This window comes from Poecilia reticulata, chromosome 21, assembly GCF_904066995.2.
Source record: "Poecilia reticulata chromosome 21, P_reticulata-male-v2, whole genome shotgun sequence".
NCBI lineage: Eukaryota > Metazoa > Chordata > Actinopteri > Cyprinodontiformes > Poeciliidae > Poecilia > Poecilia reticulata.
The window spans coordinates 16,701,238-16,717,202 of record NC_088850.1 but is presented as its reverse complement, the minus strand read 5'-3'; the positions used below and the strand labels follow the sequence as shown (position 1 = coordinate 16,717,202).

Here is a 15,965-nt window from a genome sequence, read left to right as displayed (position 1 = left end):
GACGTTTTTAATCATCTTACGTTTGAATAAATGGAATTAGCAGAGCATTTTAAAATAAACATCTACTAAATTTAGTTGTAGATTCCAAGTGCTCCTGGTGCACAGGGTATTGTTATTTGTGCTGTTCTGTTATATGGAGAGTAACACAAGTGCAACAAGACGGCATTAGGTGATGCCTTCAAATATCGTCGGAAGTTGGAGCTTCCCAGCTGACGGGTTTTAATTCCGAAAAACAGTGAGGTTTGCAAATTACTGGGCTACTATCGACAACTGGCAACTCTCTCTATTTAAAGTGTTCCAACCATAAAAGAAAAAATGCTTAACTCAAGAGAGCCAACACTATAATTTAAGAGTTTACAATAGTTTAGATGCGCGTAGCTGTAATGGAGACAGAGTTTGTCAAGGGGTGTGCTTGCTTTTGAAAAACAAAACTGTCGAGTACATAAACAAGACACACTGTTGGTACAACTCCATCATTAATTTAATGTAATAAAAACTGCCTGACAATGCTAATAAACAGCTAATTCTGCTAGGTTTTATATGACTAGCCATACTGGATAGCTAGGAGCTAGCAAGGTGTGGTTTTAAAACACAATTAATTAGATATGGGTGGCACATTTCTACCTTCGCAACCAAGAATTTCTTTGTGGTAGGAAATATTTCCCAGGAGACAAATTTGTCTCTCTTGTAAAATGTTGTCGGCTTTCAACAGCGCTGATCGACTCTTGTCGTGGTGTCTAAATTAGGGAAATTTAGAAAGTAAGAAAAATCATGTGGTTTAATAACGTGTCGTATCGCTTGAAGAACGTGAAACCAGCCCATGCCTACTAGTTAATAACGGGTAAAACATTTCCACTAGTGCCGCATGCCAGCTTCCTGCGGTGCTTTGAATACTGTCGATTAAACCGCGGAAGTCGAGGTGAAGCACGCACTGAAAGCCGACTTAGCCATGCAGAAAATCTGAACAGAACCGACCCACGCTGCCGTTAAAGTCGCAGAACACACTCTCTTCTTTACTCGTACACACTGCAGCAATTTAAAAAAGAAGTGCATCTGACCTTGTTCATTTAACTTTTTTTGTTTGTTTGTTGTAAAGGAAATGACAATGACCCCAAAGCAGCTGAAGCAGTATTTCTTTGCCAGTCAGTGTGAGCTCTCTGAAGGTTCTGGGGGCGAGTCGTGCATCGAGTATTGTGGACCCAGCTGCTTTTCTGACGCATACTGTGGACGAATCCTAAATAAACTGAGCTCAAACAAAAGGAATAAAGATGTTATCTGCTAAGAATACTTGCCTATTTTTCTTCTTTTTATCAACAGTTTAAATACACACAGCATACTCAAACAGGAATCCAGCATAGGGAACAGAAGTGCAGATCTAACTACAGTCGGTCCTAATGGATAGAGTGGCACTTGAGAATGGGACTGCTCATGTCAGTTAGTAAACAGAGACAGCTTGGACATGTATGACCACACCATCCTTGGCAAAGAGTCTCTTTTGGGGGCATTTTGCAGAGGCTGGCAGTGTACTGAAGAGAGAAAGAAAAAAAAACAACAAAACAACAGAAATTAAACTCCCTAAGATCACCCTGAAAGGGTTGGATATCGTGAAAGACATCAAAAAAAAAAAAAAAAAAGTTGGGCAAAAACTTTGAGGTGATTGTGGATTGATTTGAATTGAACAACTGCTCCGGACAAAAAATAAAAATAAAAATAAAAAAAGGAGCTTTGTTTTTCTCTCACATTAAAAAGTGTTTACAGGCTCTGGTCCAGGTGATGGGAGAGACAGCAGAAGGGGGGCCAGAACGAGAAACAAACTGAACCATACAGTACGCATCCAAGCAGTCACCCAAAACATGTTCGCTTAAATCTCAGTGAAACCAACAGCAGCACATACAACCAAAAGTCACACACACACGCACACACCCAAAAAAGAAGATCATGTGGTAGTACAAACACATGAGCCAGACTGGATCTTTAACCCTCCCCAACCAAACAAAAGCTTAAAAAAACAAAACAAAACGAAAAAAAAAAAACTAAAAACTTCACAAATATTTTCCTCCCGGTCGCAGCTTCCTGCTTCCCTGCGTGTCATTTCCTGCAGGTCTGTTTGGTCCAGTGTTCTGCAGGATGATTTGGTGTGGTGCCGCTTGTCCTCGTGGATCCTGTCATGTCACAGTGCGGGAGACGAGGGGTGAAGTGGTGGCAGAGGAGGAGAACAGGCCGCCCCTCTTTGTAAAAAATAAAACACGTCTGTTGGCGTTTCAGTCTCTCTCCACCTAAGCGATAGTTGTTCGGACGTCGAGGAGGAAAGGAAGGTGTGCCTGTGTCGATGCTAACTCCTCGCGTTTCAAAACGGGGCGGGGGGGTGTTTGTGTGTGTGTATGTGTGTGTGTGTGTGTGTGTGTAATGACCAAGGGCAGAGCTCAGGCTGTTGAGCTCCTAGTGTTAGAGGTGAGCAGCACCTGGAGACCCGCCGCCCCACACCCCCTCTAGCGGAGCCAGAGTTTGAGCCGCAGCGCGTCCACCCCGTTCAGGTAGTATCTGAACAGCCGCTTGTCTCTGACAAAACCCAAGTTCTCGTACAGCTTCAGGGCCGACTTATTGGTGATCTCCGTCTCCAGGACGACCTGCGGGTAACACAGAGGATCGCTTAGTAAGCGGGGGCTCTTGAAGGTAAAAGTGGAACTGAATTTTCACAAGTACAGCACGTCATGCTGCGTCGACTTTTTAGCATTTTGGAACATTCACACCACTTTTTAGTCATTTCAATCCTCGCAAATTGAAATTATGAACATAGCTTTGCTTAATGGAAACACGGCAATTTTGAAAAGACTTGTGTCTTTTGATAGAAAATTCCTGCCCTGGGTTCGTCGGTCAAAATTGATGGATTTCGCAAGACTGCACTGGAAACACTTTTTTTTTTGTTGCATCACACAAATTACCACTGACTGCCATTATTCCTAATACCTTATCACGTGAACAAGCTTATTCATGAGTGACTTTAATTGAACTTTTCACTTATAGAAGCATTGCAATTGCGAAATTGTGTGGTTTTTTTTCTTCCATCATCAGCAGAATATCGTCAAAGATTTGCGCACATCTGTAATGGAAACGCAGCTAGCTAGTAGCACAGACGAGTGTAAATGAATGCGCTCTGCATGCTGTCCCAACAGTGAAGCACGGTGGTGGCAGAATCATGGTGTGGGAGTGCAAAGTTGATTGAATGAAGCTAGATGAAGGGAGAACAGAAGATGTCTCAAAGCATTAAGAAAGATCTTCAGAATGAGCATGTTTAACCTAATGCAGGAGTTAAAACAGTGTAGTAGAGTACTGTCCATATTAAATAAAAACAGTGTTTTCAAGAATGTATTACATTTCTTACTCCAAAAAATATTTGTGAAGTGTATGCAAGTAGTTAGTTTGAATTTTTGTGCTTTCACAACAAATATATTTAACAGAATTGCAGAAACAGACTTCAGTAGGAACTTATATTTTTAAACACTAATAAATTCTTACCAAATGTTACAAAAATCATATTTTCCATGTGTTGCTTTGTCTTAGCTCTGCACAAATACAATAAATGTGAGAATTAAATAAAAACTGTATTCCCCCCCCCCACAGATTTATTTTAAAATTTGGACTCAAACTAAAAGAGAGATTGACTGGTGTTACCTCGTCACAGTCCCCCTCCACCATGGCATAGATGGCCTTTTTCACCAAATTAGTACCTTTAAACAAGAGTGAGCCAACAAAGAAGATCAGTTAAGTAAAACAAACAAACAAACAAAAAAATAAATTACAGTGATTAATGTCTGGATGAAGTTAACTAGATGTTTTTTTTTTTTTTTTTTTGAGCGTTTCAAGCCACTCACCAATACTTTTCCTTCTGTGTTTTGAGTCCACGGCCAGCATGGCGATGTAGCCACGACGAAACATCTTCTTATGCATGTCCAGCTTACAAACGATAGCCCCGACGCACTCCTGCTCCACCATGGCCTGTAACAGAGGCGCAGAGTAAGCACTTTGCTCCTCCGAGTGTCAGCTGGGGTCAGCGGATCAGTCATCCGGTCAGATCCCGAGTCGCCTTCTGACTGTCATTTCATCATCATGCTTCCTCTAGCAGCTCATGTGGCGGTTCTGACCCTTTCGGGGAAGGGAAAGTCCAGAACTTAAGAGTCTGATGGTACATCTGAGGAACCCAACACGTGACTTTCAGCTAGTAATAAAGATGTCTTTTTGTTTGCTTTGTTTGCTTCCCTATTGTAAGTTAGCTGACTGAAATTAGAAGTTTTCATTCATGTAAAAGAACGAGAAACGTGTGAGGAGATATTACTCTACTATCATGGTGGAGGAACCAAAAGAGCACCACCCATCAGCCTGAACAAAGTGTAGTTTTAGAACTACAGCTAGCAAGCGGCTTCCAGCACATCTGTTCAGCAGCAGCTGAAAGGCCTGGTTCGACCCCAACGGCCACCAGCAGACTCAAACTGTCCCGCAGAAAATTACTGGAGCAGCTGCATCCGAACAGAAAGTCCGACTAATATCAGCTGGCTGACCGTGTGTTAACGCTCCAAAGAGCAGAACAGGAAAGCAGGAGGCTATAAACCAACATCAAGCATTTCAAAATCACTACTAAATCTAGATACCATTTGGTAGAGATGCACCAATCTCTACTTGGTGCATCTCGAACGTTAACGGTTTTTATTTTTCTTGAACTGGATTTTTTTGACTGTGGGAATTTTTTTTAAGACCAATAGTAAATGAGGAAAAGAGTTCTTATCAATCTTACCAATAATCAGATTTTTCAAAGCTTGCATGCCAAGCTTTGAAAGCTTGGTATGCAAGCTTTCGAAATACTCATAATTAGAATGTAATAGACAGCAAATATTAATCTCCGCAATAGTTTTTAAAACACTTATAGCCCCTATTTTAATAATGTTGAATATATATTGTGTAATCCTAACAGAGGACAAACAAACTACAACGGCATTCCTCATTTATGCTCAAACCATACAGATAGGTATATGTACTCTTTTCACCAAACTATACACAAGCTTTACTAAACTAAACAAAATTAATCAAATGTTGGTGGTTGATGTATTTATCTTTAAAAAAATTACAAAATAAAAATTGGATTTTGCAGTATCGGCTGATTAATGATTATTTGCTGCAACTTCTACAATTCTAGCGATCAATGTGTGTAAAATACTTAATGCTGTGCTGTTTTACGTGAATGCAATTATATTTTGTATCCTGTAAAACTGTGGTATTTTTATTCAGAGTTATCATACCTTGATAATCTCTTTTGTTAACAGATAAGTCACTGTATGCATCGCATGAAATAAACTGACAGGTGATAAATGCTCAGTAACACAGGATGTTAAGACATTTGTGAGTTGAGGACAAAATCTCTGTGGAAGGTTTTCAGGGTCGTACTCACCAGAAAGCAAAGCTGCGGCCAGTTATGGATGAAGTACCTGTACGTGTAAATTGAATAAGGCTCAGACAAGTCCTTGGTGATTAGTCTCATGATCCACGGCATCTGGAGCTCGGACTCGTAGCGGACATAGCGGATGCCGTGGCTGTCTCCCTCTGCTCTACCGGGAGAGCCGCTCAGGTCCAGCCGGGCCAGCTCCACGGCAGGCGGCTGCAGCTGCGGCTCGGCCGGACTCTCCTCCCCGCCGGGCCCGTCGCTGTCACCCGGTTCTCTTGTGGGCTGCGTATGGTCAAACTGGTCCTCGCCTTCGTGGGCCGCCTCGGTTCTCCTGAAAGCCGGCATCCCGTTCACGCTGCTGTTAGTCACAGGAGAGTGGTTGCCGTTTTTGGAGAAGGGGTTGTGGCCTTCGTGCTGACAGTGCTCCGTACTGTTCATGGCGGCCGCAGCCTCGCTGCCACAGCTGCTGTCACAGTTGTCCTCGGACGGTTTGAGATTGTCGGGTCGGCCCCCTGAGCGCTGGTGGTCGTCAGGGTCCTCCGAAGGGCTGACCAAGCCGTTTAGCTGCTGCTGCTCTCCGGCTTGCATTTTCAAGTGGAGCGCCGCCGGGCTAGCCCGGGCTAGCATGTTTTTATGCTTCTTCTTGGCCGACCCTTTGACCTCGTTCGCCGGCTGAGACTTCTTGCCCGTACAGGCGGACACGCTGTCCTCCACGCGGTAGGTCGCCTCTCCGGCTTCCACCGCCGGCTCCGCTCTCCCTGCCCCGGAGAAAGGAGCAACTTCAACCGGGGATGAAGGCAGTGCGTTACTAGGCCCAGGCGGCACTGTGGCCATCCCACCGCATTAAAGTGGAGAGACGCGCTTCGGAAACGTCCAACACAATCTCATCCACAAAGAGAAGAATTACACAACCAATATCTGAAACAGCGAGCCGAATATTGTAAAAAATCCGAGCACTTCTGAGGAGATAATGTGACCGTTGGCGACGTTTGTCACTGCTCTCCCCTCGATTTCCCTGCTGCCGCAAACGCCATTGCAACAGAAGAAGACGTTTTACGGCAGTTGCGTAACCTATGGGTGTTGTAGTTTTTACGACTTAATTAAAACAACACTTCTTTCAACTGGAGAAAAGATATATATTTTAAACATAACATGTAACAAGATACATATTTGAGATATCTAAATGTTTTTTTTCGCCCTGTGTTTCTCTAGATAAAGATACAAAAATTCCTTTTGGACTACAGTCGAATTTCTACAAAACTACATTTTTCAATGATTGATATGGCCGACTATAATTAACACTCTTGAAGAGAAGCGCAATTTAAGCTTATTTTTGAATACATTTTCTTGTGCAAAGAAGATATTTTGCCATTAAAAAAAAACAACTTTTATTCAAACACCAGTGTCTTCATAAGGTTGTTTTAAATAAAACAGAAGTTTCTCCAAGTGCAATATTGTTCATTTTAACCTTAATCAGAATTTAACTTTTTTAACTTTAAACGTAAAAAATGTATACCTAAACATTGTAAAATAAGTTTAAAAAATGCTTTTATGTATTCAGATTTAGTGAATGATTTCACTTTTAAGTTTACAATCACTGAAACGCGAGTGTATCTACTTTCAGTTTTATTTAAACTTTCACATACATAGGTATTTTTTAATTACTTGTTTATGTTTTGAATTGCAGGACTTTTGGCCCTCGTGAAGAATATGTATTTAATTTTTTTTCCCCAGAGGTTTAAAAATCAGCGTAACTGTTGGTATCCATCTCTTTACCACAAGAGGGCGAAAAATTGACACTGTAAGTCCCATTACTACAATACCCCAGTTTCTTCAGCAGATGGAACTAGTAGATCTGTTTGACACAAATAAATCCATGTTTAAAGTTTAACTTACTGTAATGCGTGCTGTATCTGAATCAGTTTTAAGACCTTTAAATACACAACCTTACAGATTAAGGTAAAAAAAAAAAAAGAAGAAAGAATATATACAGTAAGTATCTGATTTCACCAGTGTTTTGCGGAGGACAGAGACCACAGCCTTGGCAAGGAGAGAAACTGAAACGCTTATAACCCTGCTTTTTGTTTTTGTCATAGCCAATAGCAAAAGAATATACACAGAAAAATCCTCCTGTACCGTGCATTGCAAACGTAGGCCAGTCATGCCTCTTAATCTTTTCTGTATTCTACCACAAATACTAATGCAGTTTGTTTGGTTTTTATGCGAAGGACCAACACAGATTAGAGCATCATTATGATGTGGAACAAAAATGGATTTATTTAAGAAATGTTTACACATAAACAAGGACAAAGAGAGCATTATTTAGAGAAGCAACCAAGAGACCGGTAATAGTAACTCTGGAAATGCTTTTAACTATAAAAGCTGTGAGGTCTACCATTATTATTATTATTATTTAATTGGCCTTCAGTAAAGTTTTTTTGAATATGAGATATAACCTTTATAGAGAAAATAAAAGCCAATGCTGGAAGAAAGATGTTAGAACTACCATTTGTAGTAGCTCCATGCAGAGGACGCAGCGCAGATATGGACAAGAGTAACTTTTCGGCCTGCTGAAAACATAATACAGCATGATACACTGAAGCTAAAACATCGAAGTGGGAGCATCACACTGTGGATATGCTTTTTATTTTCATCTGGGGAGAGAAGTCGGGCGACGAAAGATGAATGCAGCAAAAATACTTTAAAAAGACTGTAAAAAAAGACTAAATGGGCAAAGATGGTTGAGATGATCTAAAAACATCCAGCTGTGTTTGCAGCAAAAAGCCTCTGGTGCACAAATCCATGCCACGGCTTTCACAGGTTTTACTTGAATGTAATTTTCTATGTTTTCAATTCTTAAAAATGAGAAAATTCTGAAAAATCTCAGACTTGTGAACTTGATGTCCAGTACTCCTCTGACAGTGCAATGCTTCTTTAAGCATGATCAGATGTTGATCCTTAATCCTTTCACTCATTGCACTTTGGGCATAAACTGTGGCTTTTCTAAGGCACAGAAACTGAAAAGCGCAATGTTTGGTGTTGTTGGGTTCATCAAGGAAGATCTCCCTTATTTTAACAGTCCAATTCATCTGGTTTTATTCCTTGTTTTGCAGTATAGCTGTGTTTTTCCTGGGTGGCAATGCTGCTCTACTTGTCCTCGGGTTGTTTGCTTTAGTCTGCTTTAGTTTGGTAAAGACATTGTGAGAACTTTTCATCCTCAAAGCCACACACCTATGTCTACAAATCACGGACAAAAACCCCCAACAAAAAACAGTCTAGATTGAGATATTTCCCAACCATTTCTGACATGTTCTTGCATATCTACAATGGGATATTTTGAGAAAAATAAAAGCAACACAGTGTCTCTAAAGAATTACCACAAAGACAGAACGGAAAGAGCAGCGAATCTGTGAACGGGCTAAGCCTGGGGGCTGAAAACTAACTGAAGAGCTGGAATCAGACATGCACAATCAGTTCCCCTTCAAATCTTCTTTGCAGGCCTATCTACTTGAGCAGGCTTCTCTTAATTACTTTCTCTATCACTTAGAGAGCTGCGCTTGCTTGGGACTAAGAGCAGAAAGTGTCTTGCCAGAGTCATTTGGCTGCTTTGAGCCTATATTTATTTAGGCCTATCTTCTTTCTCACATGCCCGTCCTTTGCCTCTTCCTACCCCCCGCCACTGTACCCGCTCCTCCGGTTACCCCCCTCCTCCTCCTCCTCCCTCCCGCCTTCATTATACACCGCTTCTGTCTCTATTCGCCGCTGTTTCCATACCGCCTCTACCGTTTTCCAAATATCTCCGGGGTGTCGGTTGCATCATGTGACTGGTGTGCTTGTGATTACAGCTTTTTGGCAGACGTGTCTGCATGCGAGCGAGGACCCAAAATACCTTGGAAAAACAAAAAGCCAGTGAAGGGGTATGAGGTCAGCGAGGCGCTACAAGCAGAGAGTCAGAACACGGACTGACACTCCAATCTAGTTTTTGCCTCCCAGGTTTTTGGGTTTCCACCTCCTTCCTCCGCCTGTGACGCCGGTCCGGTCTCCTCATCTCCCCGTGTCCTCCTGTTTTTTTTTTCCCCCTGTTTCTTTCTCTCACTCAGGCATCTGGTCCGCCATAGCTGTGTTTAATTAGTTTCTGTTGGGTTAATTAGGGACAAAGTTGGGGGGGGGGTTACACCGGAACAAAAGCGGGTCAGGCTGGACGGATGCAGGTGCTCCCGAGTGGCTGCCAGGTTCCACAGTTCAGATTAAGATGGCTGCGGATTATCTGGGGCGTCGGAGAAACACAATGGCCTTTGAACGTATACTTGAACTTTCCCCCATTTTGTTTCACACTTGTATGTATTTTATTGGGATTTTATGCAGTGGAGTAACAAAGTATCAGCTTACTGTCGATAAAATTCAGGACAATGTGGCATGGATTTGTATCAGTCCCTCCTGAGTTGATACTTTTATTGAACCATCTTTTGTAGTTCTTAGGACATCTAAAGACTGAACTTCTACTACGCTGCAGATCGGATGGGGAATCTATGCTCATCACTTTTCAAGTCTCAATTGGACTTAGGTCATCACTTTGACTAGACCATGCTTTGTTGGGCTTGTTAGGTTTGGCTTGGCTACTGCTAAGTATGTTGATCTTTTGGCAGCTGGCCTTTGTTTGGGCACACGTACTCCAGTTAGCGATTAATCGATTGCTAAATTAGTTGACGATTATTTCAATAATCGTTTCATCACGGCTGTTAGTGTGATATTTGTGGTTGCAACATTTCAAAGTAAAAAAAGTTGAAGACGTATGAACACTTTTACACAAGTCAAAGGCAGAGGAGCGTCCATGCCAACATGGCCGTTCTTATCGCAGGACAAACTTCAACAGTCTTTCTTCTCACTTCTCAGAACGAATCGCAATCGCAGTAGTCCCAACTCAAGCTAGCTTTCACGCTCTTCCCTCCCACATCACAGAGTGGATCCGTGGAACGTTTTGTTCCACTTCCCCATCGCCACACAAAGGTGTTCCCTTGTTCAAATCACTCCCAGCTCCCTTCTTCATCTTCGAGTGGCAGCTAAAACGCTTCTTCTCTCCTTTGTTCCCTGGCTCCTGCAGAAAGAAGAAGAAAGAAAGAAAAAAAAAGAAGCCTACATGTGAGCAATCCAAGCTAGTGAAGTGTACATAAAACGAGCGAAGGCTGCCTGTGAAGTGTACATCAGTTGCACGAGTGCGGTGATCACAGAAATGAAATGCTGCTTCACTTTGAGGATTGTTTGTTCTTCCTCTCAAATGCGTCCGCAACGAGTAGACGGGGCGTGCGCTTAGAGGCAGAAAAGACGTACGGCTTGACCTTTATAATCTGTCCCGCAGAGATGACGAGGGACCAGATGAGATGAGATATAAGAGCGGAGGAGAGGGGAAGGAGAGGAGGGCCCTCTGGCATGGCTGGAGCCCCCTCGGTGGTTGAGAATCCTAGGGCCCTTTAGACAGGCGCCAGCCCAGCGGGGAATCAGAGACAATCACCCAGCACCAGATTCAATGCACAGAGATGGAGGGATGTGTTGAGGTGCGGAGTGATACTGAGGCGTGGAAAGGTCTACAGGCCGGAGCGGGAAGAGTGCTGAATCAGGAGAGACAATCAGGATGAGGCGAAGAGAGGAGAAGTCAAAGGAACGAACGCGCCAGCGAGGGACAGATAGCGTATATTTCCCTCCGTAGCAGTCTTTATCGCCAGCCCAGATCGTGGCGTACGAACAGTGATCCAAGTCAACCATCTGCTGGGGCTAGATAAGCCTGGGAGAGCTGTGCATTGAACTGTCACTCAGGGAGGAGTGCGGAGACAGAAGAAGAGAGGAGGGGAAACGGAGGAGAAATGAAGACAGAATGGGAGAGAGCTGGAAAGATGAAGGAAAGAGAGGCGGAGGGAGGGAGTGACGGAGGGGGGGGGGTGTACAAGGTAGGTACAGTGAAAGGAGAAGATTGTGGCAGATTCTTGTTAAAGACTTAACGTCAACTAGATGTCCGGCCCTGTCCCGTCTGATCTCAGAATAATCCCCCAGTTAATGGGAGGAATAATAATAATAATGAAAGAAAAAAAAACCAGGCTGCTTGTTTGGTTTTACGCGCCTTCAGCCCACGTTTTGCACGACTCCTTATCAAGCACGCGGTGACACAAGGCTGTTTGCTTCCTGTCACATGTGTGCAGACGTCAAAGCCGTCCAAATGAAGCTTTTTGACATGTGAAACAACACTGTAATTCACACTTATCTGCGCTCGCCGCGTTGTAACGTGTGTGTAGGAGCTGAGTCGATCAGACAGCTCCAGCGGTGGGGTTCGTGCAGGTGATTAAAGGTAAATCCCCGCTTAAATGTGCATGACCAAGAACGACGCGGCTGGCTTATACACACGTACAGAAGAGTGCCAAAGTAGAGGTGGAAAAAATATCGACAGCATCGAAACCAAGCTGACATCAGTATCGATAAGATTGATACTTTACTTTCAGATTCCCCCTTTAAAGTTTACTTTAATTTTGATATTGAAGTGTCTTAACTCGAGGTTTTGTTTTGATTTGTTCTCAAAGGATAATTTGCTTGCACTTTGTTTATTCAGGAAAAGATATATCTTTCTTTTCTACTGTTTCTGTTCATCATGTTAAAATCTTATGGAAGTATTTTGCGGACACCAATGCCATTTGTGTTCAGTTTTATTAAACATTTTAAAGGAAAAGCCACCAAAACAACTAAACGGCATTGGTGTCCACAAAAAAAGTCTGAAGTTCAAAGTTGAATAAAATATATTGGTATTGTATCGGCGATACTATATCATATCGGTGATATTCATGCTGTATTTATGCGTTTGGTGTCATACTGATACCAAAAAAATGCCGAATCGCACACCTCTGAGGCAAAGTGATCTAAACTGGCTTTATACGCACAGATCAGTGTGTTTCCAGTGTGCTACTGTGGGGCGTGAATTAAGGCCAGGAGGGGGGTCAGGCGGGGGAGCGGCGGGAGGCTAGAAAGGGATTAGCCGAGGCCAGTTGGATCATTTTACAGCCGGAGGACCCCCCCTTCACCCACTGCAGTCTCCTGGACAATGAGGATTAAACTCCTCTTGTTCCTCAACTCCGAAAAAACGGCAGGACGACAAAGACACTTATTCCTCCTGGGTCCCCCCTCTCCTCCTTCCCAAACTCGATGTGGCGGCAAAGAGAGAAGAGGACGGAGGGATGAGGAGGAGGAGGGATGGTAGGCAGGAAGAGGCAGGGGGTCTATCAAAAAATTAATCCCTTCACAGTTTCCTCTGGGTGTAAAGTGAGATATGAGGCAGACATGTCTAATGAAACGCTACAGTCATCTAAGGGCGAGGCGATAAAAGCTTACATTAAGCTAATGGAGGCCATCATTAGTGGCTCTATTAGGAGGATTGAGATTTTTTGTGTTCTCCTTTGGTGATCCACATGAAACAAATATCCAGTACAGCCTCTTTTCCACAGAAAAGTACTGTGTAGGTGAACACAGAACTTTTCACCTACATAAAAAAGCTGAAAGGGACAAACATGTAAACGAACAGAACCTCCTCAGGTCACACAGCTACATTTAAGTGTCTTTACCTTTCCGCATTTGTCTTGTCTTAAAATATGCCTTACTTATCTAAAGCTGAGTTTTACGTCAACTCTCATTCCTGGTGACTTTTAGCAGTAATTAACCATGAGCTCCTCTAAGCATTCTGCTGTCTAAAAGTAACCTGTAAAACGTAACACAACAGGAATTTGATGGCAGTACGGGTATTTATGCAACTGTTACCAGAAGCAATTAGTAAAAAGAAGACTCGACGGTGGACATTAATTTGTGTCTTGAAAGCTAAGGACTATTTAATGCTTTAGATTTGATTTGCTTCCTGGGTGTTTAACAAGATAGACCAAACCTTAGGATATAATCGTGAAGCAGAAGGAAAATAAAAAATGCTTTTCTACATTTTCCACTCATCTACTCTTGCCCACATCTACAGTCGAAGCAATTGACACCTTGCAGTAAGATGGACAAATAAGCAGTAAAGAAGCAGCAACAAGTGGAACTGTGGACTCATCAAGTCTCCACAACAACCATCGGATGCCGTCTACTTGCCGCCTATGACTGGTGACTGGTCTTTTGAGAGTAAATCAAAGATTTTTTTTTTTGTCCTACCATCACAAATGTAAACATGTGGAGCTTGTCTCTACTGTTTGTGTGGTCAGCTGGGACTGGGATTTAGCTTTTTTGGGACGATGATATGGAAAATCTCACTGGATGTCCTTCTAAGTTTGGTGTGGGTTGTGTGATGCTGTGGGCCTGCTTCTTGTGACTGAAGAGACTGAAGAGCATGATACGATTAACCAGAACTGAAAATTGCTCTCCAGTGGTTCTTTCCACAGAATAATGATTTAAAATTATCTTTAGACTGAAGCAGAACTCTTTGGATTTAGAAATATGGTGGGAAAATCCCATCAAAGCAAATTAATATTTGAGGGGGGAAAAAAGTGGCATGTACAAAACATTGAGAACAGGGATGTTTGAAAAGGCACTTTATCCAAGGATGCAGGATTAGTTTTAGCATATCTCCCAAGAAAGACAGATGAAGTTACAATGTTCTGCTAGGAATGAGAGACAAAACTAAAAAAAAAAAAAAGTTTTGTGATGTCGACATTTGGGGATCAAATTTATTGTCCAAATCCGTGTGAGAGGGACAATGAAGAAGGAAGACAAAAGAAACAGAAGTGCCCTGGACTTAATCTGGGAATTGAAAATGAGTTAGTTGTAGGAATGTAAAGAGGGGAGTGAAAGAAGGAGGGCGAGAAACACAACAGAGGCAGGGGGATTCAGAGGAGGAGCACTTCTTCCAAAAAAAAAAGAAGAAGTTCTTTTAGTTTTGGGGAATTAAAAAAAAAGAGCAAAAGATAAGCCTCTTCTCGCCTCCTGGACGCAGTGTCAAACCCAATCAGTGTCTGTTCTGGCACTGCTGCTCGTCTCCCAGGCTCCGGCTCACAATGGAGCCCAGCCTCGGCCGCTACACCTCTCGCTTCCAATCTGCCTCCTCCAGGACGGGCCTGAAAGCAGCGCAGATTCTTCGCATTCTCATAAAACGTCCCCGGGTGGTGAGAATTGGATTAGCTGAAAAAAATATCACCCCCCCCCCCCCCCAAAAAAAAACACAACCCCACCAGAAGAAAAAAAAAACTGCCTTCAGTGTCTTTAAATGGGCTCATGTTGATTTTGACGGATATTATCAAGTCTGTGTTGCTCAAAAGCCGAAATCCTTATGAGTGAGGATAAACGGCCGAGTGTAGGTAGTGGCATTGTGCTGTAAGGATCTCAAGAATGAGACTTTGTGTCGGGTTACATGCACAGGGACAACAAGCGCGGATAAACTGCACAGCGATTACATCAAACAATCCCTGAGCTGCGTAGTCCCACTCTAATAAACGTGAGCAACAAGGCCTGATCTTTAAACACCTTGCCACTGCAGAAAATAAATGTCTGTCTTGAATAGACAGCCCCCTAAATCGCATTGTTGAGCAAATCCTGTATTAAAAGCAAAGGGTTACTCTGTATTTATACTCTTGAAGACTTTGGTTAAGCCGGTGCTGCTGCCACTTTGCAGCGCGGGCCTCTTCCAGCCCGAGTAAATCCGTCTCTCAGCGGCCATCTTTTTTATTTTTTTTCACACGCTTCAACACTCACCACCCGACCACCGCCGCCCCCACGCCCCCGGCCAGTGTTTACCCGTCACCGAACAATGGCTGGTTACTGGCAATTAAACAGCATTTTCTGAGGAATCCGCGGCTCTGGTCTAATGGCATTACTGTTGGATGATTCAATCCCTGAATAGTCAACAGGATTTTGCCTCTCACCAGGAAAATACTGCTTCATCGAATTAGCCGTATTACATAGATTTGCCCAAAGCTGATGATTCAGGGTTCACAGATTACCGCTCCCTTAAAGATTCCTGGGAGAAAGGAGCGATAGGCCAAGGGAGTTATGGATCCAACGCCTCAAAGCTGCTTTCGCTGCCTCCTTCAGGAGATAACTTGCTTACCTGAACACAGGCACGCTTTCGCAAACCACACCAAGCTTCTCCAGCGTGAACTTTAACATCAAACGGCGCGCGGCTTGGTCGGGCGCGCAACAATGCAGGAGCAAACTGCACATTGTGGCCTTTGACCTCTTGTGGGTCGACTCGAGCTAGGCAGCTCAAGGAACCGGGAAGATCGGCCAAGTCCATTATCTCACAATGAAGGGCTAATTACCGGGCCTGCAAGCCTCAAATCACACGGCAGCAGACAGTCTGCCGCTCACCCAACATCTTAATTGCTCTTTTATTCTCTCTGTGTTTCTACAGTGTCTCTCTCTCCGACTCAGTCCTCTTCTCGCCTCAGTCATTTCACACATAAAAGCAGGATGCTAATTGCTTGCTGTGGAAATACCGGGCCTGTGATTACCCAGGCACTGGGCTTGGCTGGCCTGCATCTCCCTCTGTCTGTAAGAGGGAAACTGTTGAACCGGTGTT

The 15,965-nt window shown here is 43.3% G+C and overlaps 1 protein-coding gene across 1 annotated transcript; it reads right to left on the bottom strand.

Annotated features, from left to right (window-relative positions):
• Nucleotides 1–1,285: 1,285 nt before the first annotated feature.
• On the bottom strand, nucleotides 1,286–6,576 carry naa30 (N-alpha-acetyltransferase 30, NatC catalytic subunit). The gene is made up of 4 exons (XM_008398373.3): nucleotides 5,441–6,576; nucleotides 3,873–3,996; nucleotides 3,673–3,728; nucleotides 1,286–2,627 (listed from the first exon to the last, which is right to left on the bottom strand). The coding sequence occupies exons 1-4, from the start codon at nucleotides 6,266–6,268 to the stop codon at nucleotides 2,490–2,492; spliced, it is 1,146 nt and encodes a 381-aa protein (XP_008396595.1). The 5' UTR covers nucleotides 6,269–6,576; the 3' UTR covers nucleotides 1,286–2,489.
• Between the last annotated feature and the right edge of the window lie 9,389 nt (nucleotides 6,577–15,965).